The 18,181-nt window shown below is 38.9% G+C and overlaps 3 protein-coding genes across 9 annotated transcripts in view; 2 read left to right on the top strand and 1 right to left on the bottom strand.

The window, feature by feature from the left end:
* The window catches only part of LOC149692730 (putative ammonium transporter 3), a 32,824-nt gene that overhangs the window by 4,909 nt on the left and 9,734 nt on the right, over window positions 1–18,181 (top strand). The gene's annotated exons all lie outside the window — the stretch shown is intronic.
* LOC149692736 (protein NATD1) lies at window positions 727–2,388 on the top strand. Its single transcript, XM_089868626.1, has 3 exons — window positions 727–1,391; window positions 1,488–1,597; window positions 2,070–2,388. Exons 1-3 carry the CDS (start codon window positions 1,208–1,210, stop codon window positions 2,190–2,192), a joined length of 417 nt encoding a protein of 138 aa, XP_089724752.1. The 5' UTR covers window positions 727–1,207; the 3' UTR covers window positions 2,193–2,388.
* Window positions 2,352–18,060, bottom strand: LOC149692735 (uncharacterized). Of its 5 annotated transcripts, none has more exons than XM_089868605.1 (8): window positions 17,798–18,060; window positions 5,659–6,954; window positions 5,020–5,589; window positions 4,270–4,945; window positions 4,088–4,205; window positions 3,835–3,983; window positions 3,566–3,649; window positions 2,352–3,501 (listed from the first exon to the last, which is right to left on the bottom strand). In XM_089868605.1, the coding sequence occupies exons 2-8, from the start codon at window positions 6,856–6,858 to the stop codon at window positions 3,083–3,085; spliced, it is 3,216 nt and encodes a 1,071-aa protein (XP_089724731.1). In that variant the 5' UTR covers window positions 6,859–6,954; window positions 17,798–18,060; the 3' UTR covers window positions 2,352–3,082. The 5 variants fall into 5 exon arrangements, with proteins under 5 accessions (XP_089724731.1, XP_089724734.1, XP_089724735.1 ...); XM_089868608.1 differs by having other exon boundaries at window positions 3,835–3,965; XM_089868609.1 differs by having other exon boundaries at window positions 3,835–3,965; window positions 4,088–4,202.

Raw genomic sequence — 18,181 nt, 5'->3', positions numbered from 1 at the left:
TCTGCACAGACTGGTTCAATTATTTTTTGGTGCTAGTGTCTGTCCCCTCCCTCTGTCTCTCTCTCTGTTTTCAAAACGGACGCGTCGACGCGTTTTTCTTTAGCCATCATTATTTTCAACAAAGTCATTAACTCCCCTAATAATTCAAAAGCGCCACACTCTCAACTATTACATAGACATGTAGATTTCATTTATATATATATACATGTAGAAATATTTTCTGTATGTAATGGTTTTTTGATTATATAATTTGGATACTACAGGCTTAAGGCTTGTTTTTAAATTGTAATTGTAACTATTTTTATATTTAATTATGATTGATTGGCGTTTATTTAAATTACGTGAGTTGTTTTGGAAAATTGGGCTATTTAAAACTTCATTCCAACACTTTTGCTTGCTTCAACTGGAAATAACTCTTGATCTGTAGTAGATAGAGAGGAATTGAAAGTACCCCGAGAAAGTACAGAATCAGTAGAGTAATTGCTCCAAGTTTCATCAACCTGGCTTTTAAAATAATCTCAAGGCGACGTATTGAAATGAAGCAACCATTGGCGCATTTTTGCGTGACCTCTCTATTCATTTTGAAATAACGATCGATCTAAAGTAGATAGAGAAGAATCGAAAGTACCGGGAGAAAGTACAGATTCCGTAGAGTATTTGCTCCAAGTTTCATCAACCACACTCATTATTTCGTGGCAAAAATATCATTTGTTGAAACCAACCATAAGTGGTGCACTTTTGCCATATGAACCCAAATTTTGGCTATTTCAAACTGGCTGCCTAGAACCCGAAGGCGACATTTGCTCGAAACGCTTTTGGCCATCTATGAAGCGGCAAACTTGAAAGGAAAAATTTAACCAGCGAGACTACTGCCATCTACAAACTGAACCAAATCAACGAGAAGATTAAAAAACAAATCTTATCTTATATACACTTAATTTCTGTTCATTGCCGCGCAGTCATTAAAAAACTTCCAAGAAGAAAAACAAGGACCCATAAGAACCGACAGCGTTCATTCAAAGTTCTATTTTTAACCGTGGTTGGCGTCAATTCTGGACTGGTTCAACGTCACTGTAACTCTTGACCATAACCAAAGGCGATTGGAGCCCTATATCTCGCCCGTCGCCATCTCAAGTTGGACTATCCTTTGATATATTGATTTCTTGGCCAGTAACAAGCTTGTTCTCGCATTGCCTCCCTTCCACAAATGGCGTTGTCCGTCGTCTGCAAGCGGACATCAAGTACTGGTAACACCATCAAGAATTTGAAAAGCATTTATGAAAAGTCACCATTGTTTATGTCCTGCCGTTATATGTCTGCCTCGGCCCACGAATTCACCGATGTGGTCCATGATGCCAAGAAGAAAGAATTTGTCATAGCACTAGGCAAAAGTGAGTTTCAAGTCCATCCATCTACCGTTTAAGGCGCTAATTTTTCAAATTTTTGCCCTCCCTGATGTTGTTGCCATTGCCAACTGACGTTTATAGCGAAAGCGAGACTGCAATATGAAAATATCGGCAATAAAACCATTGATTTGTGGCACACTGAAGTACCCGAAAGTTTAAGAGGAAAAGGATTAGCCAAGATTTTGGCTGAAGTGAGTTTGAAGTTCAACTTCTGAACTTGATGCGCAAATTCAAATTACTTATCATGGGCAGAGGTGCTTATCAGTGTCTAAACAGGGGATAGAGATGTCAGGAAGGTTGAGTTCAGTGATATGGAAAGATTATGTCGGGTTAGGTTTGAAAACACCAAAGTCAGGACTCAGGAAGATCAGTGGATCCAAATCAGTAGGAATGCCAGTGAAAATGCTATAATACCAGGCAGAGATATTGAGTGTATTTGAAATCGAATTCAGAAGTTTTGCAAGAATAGTCAAATCAGGTAGATTTCAGGTATTTTATCTGGAACATCAATGGGACGAAATCAGTAGGGAAACCATTGAAATGGTGTGAAACATTAGGGAAATCAATGGAGTTAAATCAGAATTCAGAAAGCTTTTATCATAGAGGGGGATATTGCAGTCATCAAGGTTTCAAACTTACCAATTATGACCTTCACCATTAAAGGCAGCTTTTGATCACGTGGTTAAAGAAGATCTCAAAATGATTGTGTCCTGCACGTACCTTAAGAAGTACTTGGAAGAAAATCCTCGCCACGAATACTCATCCAGGGAGCTGAAATTAAATTGAGCCATCGTAATGAAAAATAAATCCATGACAATTTAGAAGAAAAATTCCCGACTTTGTTGTAAAGTTTGGATTTTGATGTTTATTTAGTTATTATTTGTTTCTGTTTGTTGTTTTTTATTTAGATTATTTTTTTCTTAAATTGTAATTAATAAAAGAATATTTAACAAACTTGGAATAAATGTTTTAATAACATAAATTGAATTCTTTTTGGAAATAATTACAAAAATTTGATGAGATGAAAAAGATGGTATTTTGTTTTAAGTAAATTACTTAAATTTTGGGGGGATTTTAACAAAGGGGGGGGGGGAGATAATTGTTAAACTCATGATTTAAGTTGCTTTTACACAAAAACTAAGGGGAAAAAAATGAAAAATATTACTTTAAACTTGAACAAACGTATAATATACTCTTAACAACAAATTTAGAGCGAAAACCACGTAACTATTTATATTGAAAGCTTGGCAGTTATTGGGTTTTAGCTCTAGGGAATATTTTTTATTTTCACTATACATTATCTTCTATAATTATTTTTAATTACAATAATTAGTTACCAATCATTAATCACTCCATCGTATTTTAATAATTCTACTCCCTTTGTTTTTTCTTTAAACATCAAATGTCTAGGAACTTGGTCAACAATTTTATAATACATTTATTTATTAACTACTATAGTCTTTGAGGGTCTTGGAAGATAGGGCTTTCAAGACACTCAAACACTATATTATTAAAGTTAAATAACTTTTGGCGGCAGCTCTAGATAATCTATACACTCGCAACCTAAGAAGGGACGCATTTTCTATTGAATAATGCATTTATTTTAAAGTTATATTAGGCTGAAATTTTCCAAAAGTTATTTAACGAAACTGGTGACCTTCAGGGGTCAATGGCGGCTAAACCATTACGGTGGTATTGGAAGGATTTTGTCCCAAATACAATGGAATGTCCTGTTCAGGTGGGCCACCATCGTCTATTTGTTTACTATGGAATCCGTAATCGTTGTTGTTTGTTTCGTTGGAATTTGAATTCTCGGCGGTCAAGGGGTCAGAATCGGATATTTCCCTGACTTCGGCCAAATCAGATTCGTGTAGACATTCGTCTCTCTCTTTCTTGATAAGACCGTAGTCCAAGGCGCAATGATTGACCAACCTTAAGTGTTCCTCCAATAGCGTCCGCGTGTAGAAACCGACTCCGCAAGTCAGGCAACAATTACGCGCTCGCAATACGTGCGTTCGCGTTTTGCAATGACGATTGAGATCCGATTGCGTCACGCCGTTGTAATTGCATAATGAACATAGGAACTGTTTAATACCTGCGATAATTGAAAATTTAGCAATTAAATTGCAATATTTACGCGGAGGTAGCCAAAATTGTACCTTCGTGGCGCATAGTGTGTACTTTGAGCTGGCTGTTTGTTCGACTGTAATAGTTGCAATACGGACATTTAAATGGTCGGACATCTGCCAACGAAAATTAATTTTAAACGCTTTAAAATTAAACTAAGAAATAATATTATTTATAATTAAAATGATGTGAATGTTATTAGCCTAAAGAGTGTGAAATCTGAACATTTGGTGTTAAGGTCGACGTGAACGTGTAAAAAGTGCTTGGGCTTTTTGTGAATGTTTGCTTCAATGTGTTGTACCTTCGTGGAAGTCCATGTGTCGATTGAGGTCCGATGTGGAACAGAACGTCTTGAAACAGTAGGAGCAAGGATAGACGTATTTCCCATCCGGTCCGATTTGTGGGCGGCAAGCCTCCGATCGAATAACTGGACTGTTAACCACACCAAGTCTTAAGAGCGTGACAATGGATCATTGTTTTCATGTTAATTCGAAAAAAACTCTAACGCGAAACTAATAACGCTCCAGAGAGTTCGAAAATTAATTGATAATTACCTGGGATTGTAATTGGAAAAGAAGGTTCCGTGTCCTCGAAGTCTCGCTTTGAATTGGGAACTCGTCTCACCGGGAAATCCATATTTTTGCAGACTGTCTTCCGAATTTTCCTTGCCTTCTTCGATCGAGAGAAGTTAATTAGTCTCGCGAAGATATTAGCAATTGTGCAAGCGGAAACCTACCTGATAAATTAAACGGAAATTGGCAACAAAAATTGCTGTTGTCATCCAATCCTGGATCGATTTCCTCTTTAACAATCGTCAATGGTGGCGTGGGATTAGTATGGACGCTTCCGTGGCTGTTGGTATTGATATCCAGCTCCTCGGAACCATTTTGGGAAGAACATTGCGACGAAGGGGCGTATCGAAATGGCCTCCCTTTCCTCCGGCTACCAATCAGTGACCTCTTTGGATCCCTCAAGACTTCTCTTTGACTATTCCTCAGTTCTGGTAGGGACGAATCCGATTCCCTTCCATTACCAATCACCTCCGTCGGGATCACGATGGTCACCTCTTCTCGCGGTAACTTATCATCATCGTTACTCTTATCATTGCCTCCGCCCATCATCAAATCAGGATCGACTTCCACCTCCATGAACGTTTCCGATTCCGATATGTCCTCTCGCGGTTTCCGTCCATCAAGTTTATCTTGTTCTTCTTCAGTTTGGCGTAGTTTCGCTTTGGGGACTAATAAGGATAAGGGGACATCCTGCGATGACTGTTCATCGGTTGTTGGAGTTACTTCGTGTAAGACTTGTCCATCCTCCGGTAAACTTTTGTCCATCAAAACTTGCTCGAAAGGGTCCGGTATCCCGTACTTGCTCTGTTCCATAGTATTGAGTATCCTGACCGCGGTTTTCTAAAAAAAAAATAGTTTTTAAGTTTAAAGTAATATTTTAAATACATGGATGCCTTCAACGGGGGGACATTTACCTTTAAGAAGGACACCAACTTATGACTCGGGTTTCTGTTTTTGCTGGATTTCTTGGACCGGCGACCTCCACCCTCTCTTTGCGTAGCGTCAGAATGGAACCTAATGACGTGATGACGTAGGTTCCGTCTTTCGCTGAAACCACGCCCACATTGTTTACAGAAACAAGGCTTAACACCCGTATGAATTCGTTCGTGACGTTGCATAGAAAATAGACGATCAAAACGCTTCGTGCAATAATTGCATTGGAATGAAGCTTGGTTTCTATGGTTGTTTAGCTTTTCGGAAGTTGTCGCGGGGATACTTTCGTTCGATCGCGGTTGGCTTTGGGTCTTGTTGTTATTTTCGGGGTGGTTGGTACTTGGCGGCGAGTAATTGTTGCTTGGAAAGACAACCGGAAAAAATGGCGAGGTTGGTATGGATGGATAGCTAACAAAGTTGTTCTTGGCGGTGGAATTTTTGGAACACGAGAAATCACGTGGGGCTTCTTCGATTTCGACGATGGCACGTGGTGTCGGTGACAAAAGGGAGCTGGCACGTGACAACGCCATATTGTCCATTACCATATGAACCTGAATTTTTAAATGTTATTTTTATGGACCGCAACTAGGGGGGAGGGGGTACTCCGAGGGAAATCTTACCTGTTCGTGAACTTCCAATTGACTCCTCCATTTGAAGACGGCCCCGCATTTTTCGCAACCGTGTTCTTTAGGACCCCTTCCGTGTATCCCCAAATGCGAAACCATTAATTGCAAATTAGGAAAGGCGTTGCTGCAAATGCAACACTTGTACAAAACGTAATGTTGTTCCGTTGCCGGATTATAGCCATCCATGCGAGCGATAATGTTCGTTTCGGATTGAATCTCGATTCCTTGCCAAGTAAATGCGGGTTCGCGTGGGTTTCCATTAGGGGGGACGAAGGCGCTGGGCAACATGAATTGGGGCGTGAAAGTAGAACGATGATGACTCGTTTCCGCTACTTCCCTGACAATTTCCGGTGGTTGCGGTGCCTGTTGTTGAACTTTTAATTCCTGCGACGCGCGATGACGATGATGGTGGTGGTGAATTTTATCTTTGGTGGAAGTCGCGGCGGTATTTGTCTCGATGGATTTGTAAGAGACATTGGAAGCCGGGGAAGAGACGCCGGACCTATTGGTTGATTCTGATTCGTTGTTTTTCTTTAATGATTCGATGATTAGCTTGCTATGAGGACTGACGGACGCGGCGGCTAAAGCTAGAGTTCTGAGATCGCAATCGTTCGTCATTGGTTGATGCGCTTGAATTGTATTGTCCGTTTCGGGTTCGTCCAAGGTGACCGTTTTGCGTTTTTTGGCGGGTAATTGGTGTTCGGACAGCTTAGGGGATGGTTCGTCGCGAATTGGCGGTGGAGTTGGAGTAGTTTCTGTTTCCGGTTCTTCAGTTTTGATCTGAGGAGCAGCTGCGTTATTGGAGAGTTGGCAATGCTCGCTGTTCGTACTGTCCTCGTGTTGTTCTTGATTACTCGTCGTTTCTGTAATATCATCGTCTGTCTTACTGTTCTTTTTAACAATGTCTTTAACAACGGAACTTTCTTGACTATTTACAATTTTCTTGGCGGAACCATTACTTAGGTTATAGGGTTTATTGCGCGTGGCTGATTTTGGTTTCGTCACCTTTGAGATGCCGTCCTCGCACAGGAAACGATGGTTTTGGTAACTTCTTTTGTACTTGAAACACCTTTCGCACGAGGGACACAAGTACAAATTATGTTGAAGCAAATGGCGTTCGAATTCCGTCACTTCCGTGAACTGTTCTTCGCAAACGGAACAAACTCTGGTTGGATCTTCTTCCAAGTCCTTCATGATCGTGTTTTAATTATACTTAATAATTAGTCCGGTTTTAAATAACACCCTTGGGCTTCATTGATAATTTCCCACGATTTTTATGGCGAATTTCATCTAAAAATATATAAAGAGTGGGGGTTTGAACAATGCAAAACTGCCGCGACTTTCCCTTTAAAACCGCGCCAAATTTAAGGCGGGAAAATGGGTACCACCTCGCGAAACTTACTAGTAATAGAAATTGATTTCCTACCATAGACTTTACACGTACTGGCTTTGCGGTCCGCGACTAAACTGAACGATAAGCGGTCTAACGTTAAAAATATTCTTAATAAGAATAAAAAATTAAACTTTCCCGAGTGTGACCTCACAGCACGTGCCGATTACTCGCGCAGCGATGGAAGGAAACTAACAACTCTTCCCGCCTTTTCGAGCCCGCCTTGATCAAAAGCGCGCCAAAAAGGATCTCGCGCAACGAGGGATCGGACACTACCCAGTAAAATCATATATATCGTAAGGTAGATATTGTTAAAGTGAAAGTATCCGACCCTGGCAGCGCGCGCTCGTCGATAATAAGCATTCGCGTGAAGGAAGGGGAGAGGGGGGAGAGAAATTGGCTCGTGAGATGACCTTTAGACTAATAGAGGGGGGGGGGAGAAAATATAAATTTCGGCCGAGTGGACAATTAGTGGACATGGGCTAGTCTAGATTGAATACTTTTCCAGGGATTAAAAAAAAAAAAAATCTTTTATAAAGTACATGGGTTTTTACCTCTCCGAGTGACGTATGTCACGGAGAGGTTCTGTAACGATCATGTGTGTCTGTTTGTGTGTTTGTGTGTGTGTTTGTGTGTGTGTTTGTGTCTGTGTTTGTGTGTGTGTCTGTTGTTACACCCACGTGACCGCGTTCGCAGTTTCCAAATCGGAGCAAACGTGTTCGCCATTTCCGAACTGCTTTCACAGGTTCGGAAATGGCTCCTCTACTTGAGTTCTCACACCACCATCTTCTGGTCTTTGTCCATCCCACACGGACACCAGTCTGTACTTACTGGCTTCTAATCACCACCATCTTCTGGTCTACGTCCATTCCACTTGGACACCAGTCTGTACATACTGGCTTCTAATCACCACCATCTTCTGGTCTTTGTCCATCCCACTTGGACACCAGTTTGTACATACTGGCTTCTAATCACCACCATCTTCTGGTCTTTGTTTCGGTCCATTCCACTTGGACACCAGTCTGTACATACTGGCTTCTAATCACCACCATCTTCTGGTCTTTGTTTCGGTCCATTCCACTTGGACACCAGTCTGTACATACTGGCTTCTAACACCACCATCTTCTGGTCATTGTCCATCCCACATGGACACCAGTCTGTACATCTGGCTTCTACACCACCATCTTCTGGTCTTTGTTTTTGTCCATCCCACATGGACACCAGTCTGTACACCTGGCTTCTACACCACCATCTTCTGGTCTTTGTTTTTATCCATCCCACATGGACACCAGTCTGCACACCTGGCTTCTACTCCATCGTCATCGTTGGGTTTAAGACATTCGCGGCGATCAGCTAGGGTTACGAGAAACGTCTAGCCTCCCTAGGGTGGGTTGTCCACGATAGGTTTTCGCAATTGCGGTTGTTCTTGCTTTTAGCTGTAGTTCGACACCCTTATATACTACCTATTTGAGTAAAGCGAAGCAACCGGCGTATGCTTCATTTCAAACGCCAATATTAGTCAAGTCTCTCAAGAATGTTTAATTGTTCTTTTTAAAAACGATGTAACGTTCAATAAGGCGAATAACTGACGAAGAAAATATTAAATATTAATTATATTTATTTTAATATTTAAGATAATCTTGTTTCTCAATTCAAAATTAATACGGAAAGAGTTAAAAAGCAGTCTATGTTTTTGTCTGTGTGTGTCCGTCCGTTGTTACAGTAGTGCGCTGCGTTAGAAGTTCGTTTTGTTTTGGTGTGTAAAGAAATCCTACAGAACCATAATATTCCCTTTATCCTTAATATAAAGTGAATATGTGGAAATATTTTTCGTAATTATGATGCATTTAGTACTTTTGTAGCTTTAAAGCTCTATTTCATTTTGATATTCCAAAGATTGTTTTTAATATTATTATTTAAAATAGATGTTTATATATTACTTAAGCTATACTACATCTCTTTACAGCATAATCCTTTCTAAAGTGAATACAAGCACAACGCTACTATGTTGGTCGAATGAACTTTTATTTGTCAATAGGCCTAGTGAACCAAAAAGTAAACGCTTGGGTATGGTTTTCGTTTCTGTAATGCAGAGACATTAACGGTTCAGAGTGAGCCGAAAGTTAAATACGCTTTTAAATAATTAGGCTTAGATTTTATAATCATGGTGGAAATCTGGGCCGCGTTCAGCAGAGCCCAGCGCTGATAGCAGTGTCCTAAATTTTGACGTCACGGTGGTTCGCGCTGAGCTAGCGCGGTCTTCAAAGAAAATAGTCGGCTTTTTGAATAACGTGACGCGAAAAAACCATGGAGGAATTAATACAAATAGCTCTATGGGACTATAGCTATTTAATTGGCGTGAAACCAGTTGATCACGCGAGAATTTTAAGAGATATGTTAGTTTCTAATTTTAATTATAAAAGTTGTTATCTATCTCTATAAATATGTTATCATACAATTTTTGTTAAACCTTGGTACCTTGCACGCTTTATTGCGCTAGCGTCATTTATAAATCGCCGATGACCGGAGAAAAGCTATGACGACAGACCTCACCGGTAAACATTTCCAAAATCCGCTGTCTTTTTTGGTGAGCTCTGCTGAACGCAGCCCAGACCAGTGAAAGGTCTGATCGTAATCGGATAATAGCTTCATGTTTTCATGCTTTTTATGGTACGCATTTACTTTCAGTGTTTGTAGCCACAAATAAGCTTTGGTGTTATGTAACGTTAACAGTCATGTTGACAAACTAAGAAAATCGTTGAGATGAAACGAGAGGATAGTGTTTACATGGCAACCCTGTTGTGAATATGGCTTTGAACATAGAGGGCATACAGTTAAGGAGTAGAAAATTGGGCCTTTACAAACACGTAAAGGTAATATCCCTCCAAAGTTTTATCTCTTCATTTCCCGTTTTTCCCCCATCGGATGATTTTAATGTGTACAAGTATATCATTATTGGATGTAAAATGTCGTCTGATATGCTTTGTACACTGCTTTAATATTTCATAAATTTTAACTTAAGAAACATTTCCATATCTGGGTAAATAAGTTTGTAAGTAGTCGTCTTGACTCGGAGAGGTAATATTTTGGTTTTCCCAACTTGTAATTTAGCTAAAAGGGTTGTTGGAGAAATTAAGAAAAAGGCTAATTAGATCGTTTCCAATAATTAAATACTCTGTATTTTCATTTTATTTCTTGGGGAAAAAGAGAGACCGAGTTATTTGGTAATGGAATTAACAATTAAGATTTGTGAAATACGTTTTGAGGAAGAAGCAAAAAAATTACTTATTTCAAAATTGATATTTTGAATTTTGATACTTGGATAAAAAAAAACAAATTCTCCTTTATCTTTTCTGATATTTAGAAATAAGTTAATTTAAATACTTTCAAGATTGCTTATAGGTCATTTGAAACGGAGGGAGGGAAAGAGGGTTGATTTTCTCGCGCGTTTCCCCCCCCCCTTTTCCTCCCTTCCTAGGAGTCGCGCGGTTTCCATGGTAACACGCTTTTGGCGCGTACTATTTTTCTATTCTCGCGATTTTGGAGCGCGCGCGTTCCCTCGCCCACCGAAAGAAAAAAAAAAACAAATACAAATACAAAAGTTCCGCATTCTGCATGAAGATATTCAATCATCCCGTGAAAATTAATTAAAACAATCTCAATAGACATACCCTTAATAAAATTAGTGAGGAAAAAATTTATATATTTGAGAAAAACCACTGGTTATTTCAATTTTATTTTTTATTTACAATTTTTAATTTAAAAGTAAGAAAAGTTTCGATATTAAAAACGTACGTAGGTGGTGAATTTTTTCTCGAGTTAATATTTTCCTTCAAAAAATATATTTTTTTTTATTATTATTTGAAAATTTTTCCCTCGAATTTTTTGAAGTTGGCGAATTTCCAAAATATTTCCAAATAATGCGGGAAAAACGTGGGGGGAAAAAAGGCGCGTTACTTGCACGTGCGTTTTATGTTTTTTTGGCGCGCGGACCCCTCCCCTCCCCCCTTTATGTTTTTACTTATCACGCGCTCAGTGCACGCGCTCAACGCACGATATCTCGTTTTTCAAAGGAAATTCAAAAACGTTGACGTTCAAACTAAACTTGGGAAATTTTAATCCGAGTTCTTTTGCCCTAATGTTTGTTATTTTTGTCAATGGGGTAGGGGGGGACTAAAGTCTTAGTAATTAATTAGATTGTCTTTGTTAAGAATGTTTAAAGTTAACTTTGGGTCTCTTCGTATAAAGGGGGAGTGGGGGAAGGGAGCGGTGAAAGTTTATCAGAAGGAAAATTGCCGTAGAAGTACAGCATCTCTTCGTCTCTACTATCCAATCATAGCCAATAGAGGATGGAGTGTTTTTTATTTTTTACTATTTTTTTTAGTCATGTGCAAAAGCGCTTGATAAGATAGAGGAAGGCTAAGGCGGATGAATACTCAATGTTAAACCTTATAGGAAAGTAGTTTTAAGCCCTTGGTGTAGTACCCTCTTTCAAACTTATATAAAAAAAATTGCCCAAAAAAGGGCTTAAATCCTCCAAAGAAAATTAGTCAGGTTAAGTAATTTTTTTTAAAAAAACTAAAGTGACATGTTCCAGTGGTGGTTCACGAGGCTGCAATATATTTTTCTTAACCTCTCTATTAAAGAGAAAAGAGAGCGAAAAAAATTCCAAAAATTGAGCTGGCCCTTTTTTTTCTTATTTTTCTTTTTTTTTTTTTTTAGTTCCCGCGCTTTTTCTATCTTCTCTCGTTTAGTTGCTCGCGCCGCACGCGCTACTATTGATTTTTGGCGCGCCACTGACGTCATAGCGCGCGACGAATCCTCCGATAGGCTAGAGACAAAAGGGGCAACAGCGAAAAAAAAAGTAAAAAATAAAAAAAGCGCGGGAAATAATGGCTAAAGGGCGGGAGAAGGAGTGGGGGGGAAGGAGAAACTCCAAATTTCTTTTTTTTTTCTTTTTTTTTTGGATATCCGGATGGTCCAGGCTGAGGTCAAGGGGGATTGCAATATATTGGATGTTGGCGTCCGAAACTCCCTTTTTTTTCGTTAGTATATCTATTGGTCATTGGCTAGTTTCTATGGGAGCCATTGACCACCGTTTCGACGTTTATAACGGGGCAGGGAGTAAGAGAGAGAGATACATATACGTAAAAAAATCCATTCTCTAGCCTTAATTAACCCGTAATTTACAATGTTCATTAGAAATATTACCCAAGTTATTATTAAGTATTACTAATTCAATTTATTACATATTATGATTTTATTGAAAACCGTTTTATCAAAGAAACGGATGGATATGAATAGAAAGAAGTCAGTCCCTGTATTTATTTAAAAGGAACCGTAAATTTAGCACCTGTTTGTATGGATTCCTTCCACTGAACGAACTCCCGCCTCTCTCTCTCTCTATCTCAACAAATATATTCATGTATTTCCCGCCAAAGAACTTTAAACAAAACAACGCAACTCGACTTTTCAACAACTTTGAATTTTTGGAAAAGTTATAGGAAAAACTAAAGTTTTGCTGGCTCTAGAATATATAAATATTTAATATTAATGCTAATATTTAATTTGATTGAAGAAATATTTGTGATTGTATAGAATATGTATTGAGGGTGACACTTCTACAGGGGCCATAGAAATTAAGCTTAGGTCGATTCCCCTGGAAACGAGCTTCACCCTGAACACCCGAGTCTTGCGGGTTAAACATTTCTACAGGCGCCATAGTAATAAGTTTAATTTAGTGTTTTATTTTATTGTATTACATTTAATGTTTTTTTTCGGACCTGTGAACCCACGTTAGTGGGTTCCTCCCTGTTCCAAAAGGGATTTGTAAACAAAAGGGTCAATAAACCATTCATTCATTCATTCATAGAAAATACAATAGAAATTTTGTAAACTCGCGTTATTGGTAAATCCCTTGGCAGTTTAAATTCATTTTTAAATAATTAAAATTTATTTAATTAACTGGTAATAAAACAATCTAAAAGTCATCAAATGATTAAAGGGAGTAGAACGTAAATTGAATTATATTCTGATAAAGTACCAAAAATGATGACTTGTTAATTGATTCGGTAATTTTATACTCTCTTTAAATCTTAAGTATTTCTCCTTGAGAATCGGGCGTGCGCGAACACGAGCAAAGCGAGCGGCGAGTTAGGAAGCATCGCGAGCTAGCAAAGAACTATTTTTCCAATCTTTCTTTCCCCCCTCCCCGGTTTTTTCCCGCCCTTTCTACCGCGCCAAAATTTCTTTTTTTTTTTTTCGCCTTTTTTTTTCGTTTTTACCGTAGGCTTTAGGGCCAGCACGCCGTCGATACTCTTCTCCGCAGTGCGTGCAAAACGAGCGCGCTTTTGCAGCGCGAGCGACGAGATGAGAGGGGGGAGGGGAGGAGGCGGAGAGGGTGACCTCCCTACTTCAGCTTTCCTAAAGCTCGATCCTTCCTCCCTCCAACTCTCTAGTCTCCTTTTCTCCTTAGCGCGTGCATCACGTGCTTTCGATGTACAGGTTTCTCTTAGCTAGAAAAAGGTTGGCGGGAAAAAACCCGGGGATGCTGGAAGACGAGGGGAGGGATACTCGTCCTAATGATCCCAGAAATTTCTCACATTTTAAAGTGAATTTTTCCCCGAGAATTGATACAAAATTCGCCAATTTTCTAAAGGATAATTAAATTATCAGAACTTTCCCTGATTTTTAGGCCAATTAGCAAAATTCCGTAACCTATTTGAGCTATCATTAAATGCCCTCAATATCTTCCCTCTGACCTTTAGGCTCATTTTCAATTTTTAAAATTCTCTTAACCATTTGGGCCTATCTATGCTTAAAACTTCTTGGCTTTTCCGTGTTTTCCCAGACCCACGACAACCGTATAAACAATCAACGTAAGATAATTAGGGTAATTAAGAAGGAAGCTAAACTATTATCCATCCCCTCTTGATTTTGGCGCAAAAGAACGCGTGCTGGCGCGAGAAATAAGAAGAAAAAAATCTTAAAAAAAAAGCGGGAAAGAGAGAAGACTGGAGGGCGGGAAGAGGGGGAGGCCGAGTTCGTGCTTTATTCGCGCCTCCCCCTATTTCGCCATTTTTTTTTCTTCTTTTTTTTTCGTTTTTTGGTCGCCATGGTGCTTCTCGCAACGAAGCTTCATCCAGAAATAGACGGCTACATTTTTTTTTATCATCAGTTCAACTTTTTTTTTTATTGGATTCTGTAATACCCCGAAAATTTCCCCGGCTTTAGATTCCTAGATAGGTTTTAGACAGCGAAAAAAAAAAAAACTTTCTAAGAAGACATTTTCAAAAAACATTCCCTTTTTTTACGGCATTTTTTTTAAACACCATAGAACGAATCTAGGTTTGATTTTTTTTACTTTAAAAGTCAAGTTTTATATTTATTTATAAACTTCATTATAGTCTTTTAGTCCCGAGGAAGCGATTAAAAACGCTATTGTAGTCTTTGAGAGGATTGGAAGATTTCTAAGAACAGTATTACAATTTCTAGCGTTTGGTTAAAAGCTTGTATTTTAATTTTGTTCGGCTAATATTAATTTCCCGCCATATATAAACGCGCGTGGGACAATCTCGCGCTACTTTTCTCACGCACGGTCGAACAGCGTCACGAGGTGGTTAAAGTTCTTTTTTTTTTGCGCCCAAATAAAAAAGAAAAAAACCCGGGAAAAACGCACGCGCTTTCGTTTTTCGTGGAAGCCAGTCTGAAGGCGAGTCCGGATTGAAATAAAAGTTAATAAAACTAAAAGAGGCCCTTTCTTTAAAAAAAAATATCTCGCGCAGTCGTGCGCGTGTTTTAATTTTAAAGTGCCTGTGAAATGACTATTTTTCTATTCAAATTTACTCTGTTTTATCCAAGTCAAAACCGAATTTCACCGCACTTTAAATGGAATAGAGTTAACTGTGCTGCTTTCGGAGACTCTTGATACGAACGCGACTTTAGTAGGCGTGGTTTATCTCGCTCGTGCTTCGTGGGAAAAGAGAGAAAAATCCGCCAAACTTTTTTTTCTTCTTTTTTCTCTATATATATTTTATTCTCCCTCGATATTTTTTTTTTCGGCTTGAAATTTCCCGCCCCCTATTTTCCCGCGCTTTTTAATATAACTTCAATTTTCATCCCCTTCCTCTTTTGGCGCGTGGTTTTTATATGGGCCTATATATATATTTTTTTTTTTTTGGGATTTTACTTTTTAAAAGTAAAAGAAGGGGGGGGGAGGAAGTTGTATTAATTTTAGCGCGAGCATGGCCGCCATTTTGGCGGAAAATTCGGTGATTTTTTTCTTCTTCTTCTTTCGCCGTGAACCTAATTATGCTATAGACTATAAGAGAGAGAGAGAAAGAAAGGAGGAGGAGAGATTCGAAAATAATTTGAAACTTCCTAGAAAGTAATTTGAGCCCGAAAAATATTCTTCGATACATAGTTTACAGGCGTAGAGGATTCCTACCATTAACACCAGGAGACCAAGCGACTTAGAGTGTAAAATCGTTTGCTATTTTACACTCAAAGTTGCCAGGTCTCCATGTGCAAATGGTATGAATCCTCCACGCCTGTAAACTATGTATATATTATCCATCCTTGGACCCGTTTTGGCGCGAAAAACTATATAGGGACTGATGCGCTAGGTCACTTGATAAATACTAATGTTTTTGGCTCGTAAGCAACGTCCATATTATCTTCCCCGATTAATAAAACCTTAATCAGTAGCCTAAAAATAGGCCGAAATTTCATCTTGTTAACGGAATTTTAACGCCGAGATAATCTTGTCACGTGACCTATAAGCTAAGAGGTGTCGGGGCGAAACCGGGAAAGAAGGGGGAGGGGAGGGGGGAATCGATTGTCGATTCGCCTTGCACGTGCTTATCGAGCATCTCGAATTTACCCGCCAAAAATCGCGCGCGCGCGCTTGTTTTAAATAATAGCGTTGTACGCGAAAAAGGCGCGCGCGATTTTTCACGAGACTCGAGGGGTCTAATACTTGCCAAAAAGACGGCAGACGCGTTTCAATCTTATAGAAAATCTTAAGATTTATGGCGAGTATTCCATCCTTTTTCCGAAGATGACTATTATCGCGCCCGGGGAATGAAAAAGCGCCCGACAACAAACGATCCTTGACTTTCAACCGCGCCAAATTTATTATAATTTATTTATTTTTATATTTTCATCTTAAATCACTTTCGAACCAGTCTTCTTTTTCGTCAAAATCTTTAGCCCCTCCCCGTCTTATTCTTAAGCCTTAGTAAAATTTTAACAATTTTATTTTAATTGGACTCGCATGGATGTATATAATAAGTATATATTATATACCACCTTATAATTAATTTAAAATTTCGGCTCTCGTCGTCTAATCGACAACCGGCAGTCTGAACTATTTCACCGTACGTCTCAATAACTCGCCTTACTAACACCCGCTATTTCTCTATTTAGTTCATACCACCTGTAATGTTCTATAAAGGTTTAACCGGTATATTGAAAGCGCTTGATAGAATTTATAGGAATTTCTAGAATGATACGACGTATAGCCAGACGCGATCTTAAAATGGACAAATTTTCTATATACTTTATATTGGAATTAATTAGCGTTATAAGATTGCGAAAGACGGACGACGGTCTGGGTCCGATCCCCCCTCCCAAAATGCGATGAAAAAAAAATTATCTCATTAAAAAGAATCACATGAAAAATATAGAGACTGGCTTGGCAATTAGAGAAAAAAGTTTGAGAGAACCTGTATCTACAGAAATAAATTAAACCGAAATTTAAGAAACGCACGCCCGTGTTATTCCGGAACACTTTTAAGACGATCTATTGATTTTTCAACCAAACCACCTGACCTACTAGTTACTATTATCCTTTAACCACTAACGTAACTTCCAATTAATTTATTTCTGATATTGTCGATGGAAAAATATGGCCGTAAGGCATTTTAATAATAAAAAAAAAATATATATATTTTTTGCACCCCCTCCCCCCTGAGTCTAATCTCTGCACGCGCTTTGATGAGATAGCACGCATTTTTTTTAAAGGTCTCCTATGTATATTTTTTTTATGGTCCATGAGCCCGCTAGCTAAGTTGGCCCGCCACACCTTCCAAAGCTCCTAGCTTTCCCACGGTCCTGGAATGGATAACACTACCACCTTACCAACCTCACCACCACCACCAAGTTTTTTTTTTTAAATCACGCTTCACCTCCCTTATTTTTTGGCTTCACGCGTTTTCTCTTCACAGAGTAAAAGACCGAGAAAAATTCCACCACCCACTTGCTGTTTTTCACTAGACGAAATTTAACCTTCAATAATCTGTTATTTTACGTAAATTTGTGAAATATTACTCGTTAATATATATTGTATTTTGATTAAACTCACGCGCTAGTTGAAACTTTACTTTAATCAGTGAAAAAATGAATTAAATAGCTCGCGCTCAGCGTGGAATTGTACAAACATATTTTGATTCCAGCTCCTCGCGCCAAAATTACACCGAGCAAAAAAAAAAAAAAAGATTATCAAAACGCGCGCGAAACATTTTATCTCGCGCCAAAATTCCCCGAAAAAAAAGAAGCGCGTGCAAATACTTTATCTCGCGCCAAATTTTCCAATCATATGTGGTTAAAAAGGCGGGAAAACTGTTACAATAAATAAACCATTACTCGCTTATCAATTAACGCACGTGCGAATTGGGAAATAAATTTAATATTTACGAACGAATGATGATTGGACAATAATAATTATTTAATTGATGACGTTACCAGTCACGTGATCCTGTTGGGTTATTTACGGCGTCGTCTTAATGAGTCGATTCATTTTTCTCCGGTTGAAAACAAACAAGAGCACCTTTTTGGAAAAAGTCACTCAGTCAGAAAAGCACTTGAAAAACGTCGCGTTCTAACAAACACACTCCCACTTTATACGAGTTTAAAGTCCCGAAGACTTAGTTAAGCTCCCTTCCCCGTCCGTATCTAAGCCAAAGTGAAAGCTTTCCCAAAAGGGCCAACAACCACCGAGACTAGTCGTCTAGCGCTGCTCTCCCTGCTCTCTGCCTTCTTCCAAACCCATCGCTCTCTCTCTCTCGACCTTTTTCTCCAGATATAGATGGCGTTAAAAAAGGGCAACTCGAAATTGCTTTCAATTAA

Source organism: Phalangium opilio, unplaced genomic scaffold (genome assembly GCF_054372755.1).
Source record: "Phalangium opilio isolate 3A_F unplaced genomic scaffold, DU_Popi_V2 ptg000024l_1, whole genome shotgun sequence".
NCBI classification, from domain to species: Eukaryota; Metazoa; Arthropoda; class Arachnida; order Opiliones; family Phalangiidae; genus Phalangium; species Phalangium opilio.
Note: the sequence above shows the minus strand (reverse complement) of the source record. Positions and strands in the feature narration are given on the sequence as shown.